The sequence below is a fragment of the Salvia miltiorrhiza genome, chromosome 1 (assembly GCF_028751815.1).
Source record: "Salvia miltiorrhiza cultivar Shanhuang (shh) chromosome 1, IMPLAD_Smil_shh, whole genome shotgun sequence".
Taxonomy (NCBI): domain Eukaryota; kingdom Viridiplantae; phylum Streptophyta; class Magnoliopsida; order Lamiales; family Lamiaceae; genus Salvia; species Salvia miltiorrhiza.
The window spans coordinates 2,394,944-2,403,384 of record NC_080387.1 but is presented as its reverse complement, the minus strand read 5'-3'; the positions used below and the strand labels follow the sequence as shown (position 1 = coordinate 2,403,384).

At 36.8% G+C, this 8,441-nt stretch overlaps 1 protein-coding gene across 1 annotated transcript; it reads right to left on the bottom strand.

The window, feature by feature from the left end:
* Nucleotides 1-160: 160 nt before the first annotated feature.
* LOC131007265 (transcription factor EMB1444-like) lies at nucleotides 161-8,240 on the bottom strand. The gene is given in 13 exon segments (XM_057934419.1): nucleotides 161-250; nucleotides 770-895; nucleotides 1,075-1,215; nucleotides 1,985-2,086; nucleotides 2,171-2,762; nucleotides 2,765-3,282; nucleotides 3,407-3,511; nucleotides 3,889-3,948; nucleotides 5,590-5,631; nucleotides 6,107-6,191; nucleotides 6,477-6,629; nucleotides 7,326-7,961; nucleotides 8,055-8,240. Coding segments are annotated over 12 exon segments (2,088 nt in total). The 5' UTR covers nucleotides 7,421-7,961; nucleotides 8,055-8,240; the 3' UTR covers nucleotides 161-181.
* Nucleotides 8,241-8,441: the final 201 nt, after the last annotated feature.

The window sequence follows — 8,441 nt, the reverse complement described above, 5'->3', positions numbered from 1 at the left end:
TCGGTGCATGCTTCTGTTATTCTGCTCCAAGGAAAAAAGCATATTAGATATGTTGTACCAAAAGCATAGCTATTTCTAAACCAATTCTCTGCTTATAGTAAGTAATAGTAAAAATTATTGATTCCTGATATTCAGGCCGAGACAAATACTTTTCATTTTGGTCTTTTTAAACAATACTCTGCTACTTCCAGTTCACCATTCCATGAAACGGTGTGGCCTTCACCGCTGAGATGGTATGTCCAATTATAAGCTTCAAAATATAAAATGAAGCAACCAATCATATTTGTGACAAATTTTCTAATTTAGTGTGTGCTTCTAAGCTGTCTTTAATTAGACAAGGTAGATTAATATTTACACTTTCCCATCCCAGTTTAGCTGCCTTCTTTGACCAATTTATTCATAAACTATATTTCTGCACTTGGTCACAATAACATGTGCTAGCTAAATAACAAAATGATCCTCCTAATGATGTCATCTTTATTCCAAAGCTAGTAAGTCTTTATACTCATAATGCAACAATAAAAACCATTTCTATCTTGGTAACAAAAGATAAAGAAAGATCGACTCAATTAGCTATGTTGCTTGGAATTTCAGAATAAGTCATTGTTGTCCATTTTGAGATTTGACTGAACACATGGATTAATCTTTTCAATGAATTGACATAGAATATGATTGCGCTAAGGTTTCATGGAGCACATAACTGATAAAGATTACAAAGTGGAAACTAAATTCATTTTATCCATCAATCTCGCTACAGTTAGATGTGTACCTCAACCACAAAGCACATCCAAGCCTTATTTCCATAGGCTTCTGACACGCCTTTCAAAATACTTAGACCCAAGCTTCTGATTGCTTCTGCTATCTCAAGAAACTGGTCGCACTCTTTGCAAAGCATCTATATCAAGCAAGCAGGATAACTTGGAGATTAGAAGATAAGAAAATTCCATTTTATGTCTTGAAACATAGTCAGCTCATGCTCTGCCAACTCAGATGAGTCGGCCTGTCGCTCTCTATTTGAAAATCAAAGACTCATTTTAGACTAGGAAACAATAGATTTCTCAAGTTTGCTATTACCTCAACCAACATTTGCCCATTCATATTTATATTTTCAACTATTATTGGGCATACTTTTTGGTCGTTTCCCACTTCCACAGCCCAGCTCGAACCCTGCTCACTATGTGAAAATTTCCTCATACCAGTGTCCTTGTCAAGCAACTGAAAAATCACAATTTCTTTTCCAATTAAAGCCAATAAAAATAATCAATGTTATAATCTAGCAGGTAGAATATTTTCTTTATATTCTTTCATGTTTTGATTTCAGAGTTGTGAGCCAAAGATCCAAGAGCAAGATGAAGAGCTTAAGGAAAACTGCACAAACAGGCCATTCTTGTAGATTTCCCCTTCAAAGAAACAGTTAACCTTCATCGGGACAAAAAGTTTAATTTGTTAGAATTCAGGTTCAGATATCAGTGTGTCACATTTCCAACTTCTACTACCCTACATAAAAAGTGAGTCCATTACGAGGTGAAATCTATTAATATAAAGCATGATGCGTCTCATAAGACTTGAAGTTTATATATCTATGTGTGCATTTACATGGCAAGTCTATCAGCTATGTGGATAGTTAAAGAAATGCACTAGTAAGCATGTGGTAAGAATAAAATGCAAACTATTAAAAAGAACAACTAATAATTCCCATCTTTTCTATGTTTTTTTTCTTAACTAATGAATATATAGAAGGCATAGGGTGTTATCAGTGGAACCTTGAGATAATTTTCTAGTTTTAATTTCTATAGAAGTTACCAGAACATCAATGCACAAATATTATTTGTTCTCTTATTTATTATTGTTTAGGGTGTAGAGGATAAAGGAAAAAACCCAACCATCCCAAGTGGGCTAATTGCCAAAGTGACAGACAACGCAAAGAGAATAAAATTTGCACCAAGAGAAACAAATGGGCTCTGGATTGAATAATACCAAATACCTTTGAAGCATGGCATTTATGTAGCTTTTCTGAATGCTTCGTTACACTTTGCATAAAGATCATGTGCTTAATTGTTCGCTCGAGAAGTGAATCAATACTGCACTGTGTAATTCAGAAGTTTCAGCAGATAACAAATTAGAAAACCATAAACAATCATGAGCAGGAAAATTATGGTGGTAATATCACCTTTGATCCATTTGGAATAAGCTCTCGCAATTCCTTTATCCGGTCTTGGATCAACTGTCTATCCCTGGGCCTCGGCCTACAACTTTCACCAGGTCTAGCTCTCTTTTTAGATATCTTTACTGATACCCGAGACCTTTCCACATGTTCACTGCCTCTACTAGAACTGGTTGGTGAGATACCTTTCAGAGACTCAACACCACATGTCACTGAGTTGAAGCTACTTGAAGTGTCTCGGTCAAATGAAAAACCTGCCGAACTCAGAGTACCTACACTATTGCAAGGTGTTCTTTCAGCAGTCAATAGAGATTCCTCAGTATCACGGCATGAAATCTCACTTTCTGTGTCGGCTCCCTTATGACTAGCTTTAGCCACCACTGCATCTAGAAGGTGCATATCAGAGTTCTCCATCAGCAGACTGCAACTGTCCATTCCCTCAGAAATCTCAACAGCCATCTCTGAACCAATATTTTTTGCCTCCCAGATACAATCATTTTGTTTCTGGAAAGAAGGTCCCAATGCCTCAAAAAGTTCATAGCCAGCACAAAAACTGAAAGGTGAACTCTGCATCTCAACACAATTAGACCTGATCGGTAGCTCTGGGTTTGCAAAATCTCGACGCATTTGCAGGCTCGGAAGTTCTGGAAAATTAATATCAGCATGATCTGGGAAAGCTGGAGACTCGAGATGTGCGTACGAACATTGGATGTGACCATTTGAGAACCTTCAGTCCTGACATTCTTGATGGATGCCGTGCAAATAACTTCTGCTATCTTCCCTGAATCCCCAACACCGTTCGATTCTCCAACATGTTTTGAGTTGTTAACAAACTCCACCTCTCCTTGTTGTTGTCTTTTAAGGATATTCTCACAACTTGAGGGAAGTAGAATATCATTCACAGAAATCGAGCATTCTGCACTTTCATGCATCTTCATTTTGAGATTTTTATTTGAAAAGCCTTCCCTTGGAGGCAAAATATGATCATTACTAACAGGCTCCCCAAGAGGTGAAACCAACTGAGACCACAAATTCACCTCATCCCCGTGAGCAGACCCTTTTACTTTAGCTAAGCAATGGCGAAAAGCTGGATGTGAAGCTCTTATGCATGTATCTGACTGAAAAGGAATGCAACGGCATAAGACATTAAGATGAAATTATTAATTAATGCAGCACTGATCTGCATGTAACCGTGTGTGTCGGGAGAAGGGGGTGATGAGAGAGAGGGAAAGACAGATTCACCAAAGAAGTATTCTTTAATGAGCTTGGGATACAACCAGCTAAGGAATCTTGCAGATTACAGAAAACATTTCTGATATTGTCAACCAGCTTCACATCCTCAGCAATCTGATTCAGTCAAAGATGAAAATACTAGGCATAAGTACAGGTTTAAGAGTTTCCTTCATACATCTTGACGACGAGTGACGGCTTTTTGTCATTTCATCAAATGAAAACCTCAATGATACCTAATAATACATCAGAGCTAAAATTCAAAAATACTGGGGTCTAGTTTTCTTGCCTGCCAATTAGACTATCTCAAAGTAGGTCATAGGCACTCAGACAACAATTGGTTGGAAATTAATTGAGTGTGTCACTGTGCGATAATAATAAGACAAAATGAATACTTATCCACACTGACAAAATGAATACTTTCTCAGTGTGCCTTGCATAAAATAACAGAATGAATCAAATGAAGATGGGAACTTGAGGTACAGTAAACATACCTTATGAAGAGAGCCTAGTTGTACGACTCCATGTGGAATGACAGCCACAACTGCAATGGTCTGTAAGCAAGAAATCTCATATTATATATTTTTGTTGATAAAATGCAAAGAGCATCCAGCACAAATACAATTTGAGAATCTCTTTTGGCAGAGTTGGAGACTGAAAACTCAGAATTCACATGAGCAGAAAGAAGCATGGAGTTTCAGAGGCCACAGTGGCTGATCCGAGGGAGCAAGTTGGGGGGGCCTGCTTTCCCCCCACAATTTTGACAATATAAATATGTCCGTGTATCACAATCCAGGGGCTGAAAATGGCACTCACGTTCTCAATTTAAATAAGGGTTCTCATGTGAACCTCCTCATAAATATATATATATATAGGGGTTGGTTATCGTGATAACTACATTTTTTCATGAGCCTACTGCACTGAACGTATAAAGTCACTGCACTCACCATGAAATTAACTGAACCCAAAAGAAAATGGAATTTTCTCCCCTCATGGGATTCAAACTATGGTCTTGCATTCATCCATCAAAGTGATGCATTCACCGTAGATCTTGGTGATCGAAGGGGTGAAAATAGTTCTCACATTCTCAATTTAAATAAGGGTTTCCATTTGAATCTCCTTCTAGTCTTCTACTTGGGTTTGAATCTCACGAGGGTCGAAAATTCCATTATTTTTTAGCGCAGTTAATTTCGCTGAATTTGCGATATACAACGGGATATTAATTTATTGCATTCGCGAATTCGCGACATACAATGCGATGTTAATTTATTGCACAATGCATACAATTTACTGCAGCAAATGTACAAAGTTACTAAAGCTCTAACACTTCTCACAATAAGAAGATTCTCATTTGAACCATTTCCTATGTGTGTGTGTTTATATATATTAAAATATTAGAACATTGAGAAATCATATGAAAGATATACAATCACAATAACTAACATATGAATATATTTCCTCCTATAACTTCTAAACTTGATCTATTTTCATACACTCTTGCACTCACCCCAAAACTAAAATCCTACGTCCATCATTAAATGGACGCCTGAAATTTAGTAACTCTAAACTCATTTCACTTAAGGCCTTCATGAAGCACTATCAAGCTTGCAGAGTTTCAGAAAAAGTCATCTTGATTAAATAACAAAGTAGACGTACAAAATTGAGTAGAATTAACTCTGCTTCCGTCAATCATGGTAAGAGATTTAACTCTGCTTCCATCAATCATCAAGTGCAGCAACAGATAAGACATGCCCATGTTGTTTCAACAATGTGTGAATTCAATTTCAACTCTTTGCTCTCAAGAGATTGAAATATAGCAAAGCCTAACTCAGACTCATGGCTCCTAGTCTTGCTAGAGAGCCCAGCACATATAATTTATAATAGATACTCAGATTATCAAACCTTAAAAACATTCACTATAAAGGCAAGCTCAGCAAGAAGATAATTATTAAATTAATACTTCAAGAAAAAATTCAAAAGCTTACTGGGGATTCTAGCGTCAGCCACTCTGCAGTGGAACCTTTGAACTAACCAGAGGTGGGAAGGCCCAGGGATACAGAGGGATCATTAAAATATACTATATCTCATGCATTAATGGTTCTTACAGTAGACGGTATTCTACTCCCACTCCATAACAGTAAAAAACCACAGTACGAAGCAACTCTAAAATCAAATCAAATAGGAGATGAAATCACCTTAATGCCAGCTGAAAACTGAGTTTGCCATGCACCATAATACTGGATAAGAGAAAGTCCCATTAGTAAGAATGACAAGAAATTTGAACATATTGCAGCAAGGAATAGACACTACTTGCTCTTCATCTACATTTTGTTGACATATTTCCATTTTAACAGTTACAGATACCAACAACAACTCCTCTAAAAGGTATGCCAAATCTCAATCTAACCACAAGATCTTGAAGTTCAACATAGGTTTCAATCTAGCCAGAGTTTTCCTTGTTCAGGTTTATTTACAATTACAACACTTAGCATCCAACAGAAAAATCCAGTCCATCCAATTAACCAAAGAGCTTTTACTTGAAGTAAGAAATAAACAGATAGCCAGATAACTAGACCCGAGGATATCTCTCATGAAATATGATAAGTTAACTCTCTCAAAAAATATTTCATTCTTATACTTAGGGTGACTAGAGGGGCAGAGCATGCATATTTAAGGTTCATGTTCTAAGTCCATAGACAGCAATATATATACCTCAGATGAGAAGGATGAATCAACAACATGCTGATCCGAAAATATCCATGAATGCTTCCCAGAAACTGCCACATGCCCAACAACCCTGCTTGAACAAAAGATTTAAAAATAAATAAATAATAAACAAGGACACAAGTGACCATATACTTGTGTATCTCTAGACATATATATGTATTTGTATTTTGTACAATACACAGATGTAGAAGAAACCATGACTTCTACAGGATTTACCTGTAGAAGAGCGGACAACAACAATGCTAAATGACGACCCACAAGCCATAGTTCATGTGTTTAACTTAAACTCTACCTAAAGAAGTAGATTTGAACAGGTAAAAGAGAGATAAGAAGTAGTAAACCATAAGCCTCATACCCTTCTCCAAGAGAATATACTTGATATGACATCTTTGCAACAGCTAATCCCAAAGGATCATGAGAATAAGAACCTTCATTCAGAGTACCTGCTGTTGAATTCTTGTCAGGATATTGGTTGCCTTCATAATAGGCATCCTCCCAAGTAAACATCCTGTAATATTTTGGTGCACATTGAAAAAGCCAAAATAATTTATACATTTAAAAAAGAATAATCAGCAATTCAGCATAATAGAATGAAAAGAATTAAACTCATAAAGGGCAGCATTTAATGAGAGATTTAGCAGTGATATTGACTCTAGAAAATCAACTGGATACGGAACATATTTCTCGTGAAATTTTGAGACGTAACAAAACCAAATTCAGCTGTAAATAGTTTTTCTTATTTTCTAATTAGCTTACATAAGTTTCTGAAGACAGGACCATTGCTTTTTCCATAATCTCCAATTTCACCATCCATGACGATTATTCCAACTAGCTTAGTTATTGTCAACTCTAAACTATTTAAAGGAAACAAATTCTTTATTTCATGAGCTATTTTGCAATTTATAAGCTTCAAAAGCAATGGTTGGAAAGCACAATTTTCATATGTTTCTAATGATTTTTTGTTTGTCTACTTAAAATTCCTCCAACCTCACAATGCATTGTAATCTCAGGTTATATAGTAAGTAACCTACCTTTTCCAGCAGGATAAAATACATAACCGCACTAGATATTTTCTTGTTATCAAGAATAAATGATTTCATAAACCAAATAGTATGAGAGAAGTAGATTGTACAGTGCAACATTTCAGGATGATTATACTACAAAATATATTCATTCACATCTAAGAGCAAAATAGGAGACTCACATCCTTGATCGATGCTTGAGCTTCCAAAAAACCACATATTTCCAACCAGTGTTGAAACACAAGCTCCTCAGTGCTTGTTGCAATTGGCTTGCCATGTTTCCTTCTCCCAGCCAATAAAATTCCTACCAGTAACACCCAACTCTAACCCAGAAAGAAACCCGAGAAACTCCCTATATCCACCCCCTTGTCGATGTGTAGTTCCAAATCTTAGCTTCCTCTGTAGGAACCTCTTCCAGCCTGTTTCCTTCTCAACCGTCTCTTTATAGGAGGTCCCACCGTTGGCAGCAACAAAATATCATCTTTCCCCATCCTCTCTCCCACTCCCACAACCATAAGCCAAACCTCACCAATCAAACAACAAACCTTCTTTGATCAACTCACAAACTTGCAACAAAAACCACTAAACAAAACCACGAGATTCCCGTCCTATACCCTCTCTTCGAATACCTTTGCATCTCCATATTCATATAATATCCTGAATTTTCTAACAGAACCCTCCGCCACAATCCAACAATAACAAAACTACATCAACTATAATCCATCAAGACTCTGTTATCGCATATCATACACGACAAAGAGCACTCCATCTGCAGATTCTTTGTACACGCATCTAACGATCGCTGAAGTAGAATTCAACTATAGAAATGAATTTATTTATTTATTTATCTTTTAAAAAAACAACAGAATTGTTTGAGATTAACTTAACAGTAAACTGCTTCGGATGAGTACCTTGGGCGCTCAGAGAAGAATCTCCGCAAAAGAGCTGAAATTGGTGCCATATTCGTTGCAATTTAAGGGAAAGTGGCGGTTGTAAAAGGGCAGCGTGTTGTTGAGCTGAAACGGTTTTCGTTTGGAACTCAAAAGGCTGTGCTGCTTATATAGCAAAAGTGAGAGTGAAAAACTAGAGCCTTTTTGTCGAATGTGGAAAGGAGTGCTGTCATTAAACTACGACGGGTGCGCGTCACGCACCATCCCACTTTTAGCCTTTTCGCCGCATACCTGTCAAATGTCCATTTTACCCTCATTCTTGTCCTTTTCCTCAATCCTCATTTTTGAGATTTCTACAATAATTTTCGAGTTCAACATTCAATAAATCAAGCAGCAGCAGCACAAAAA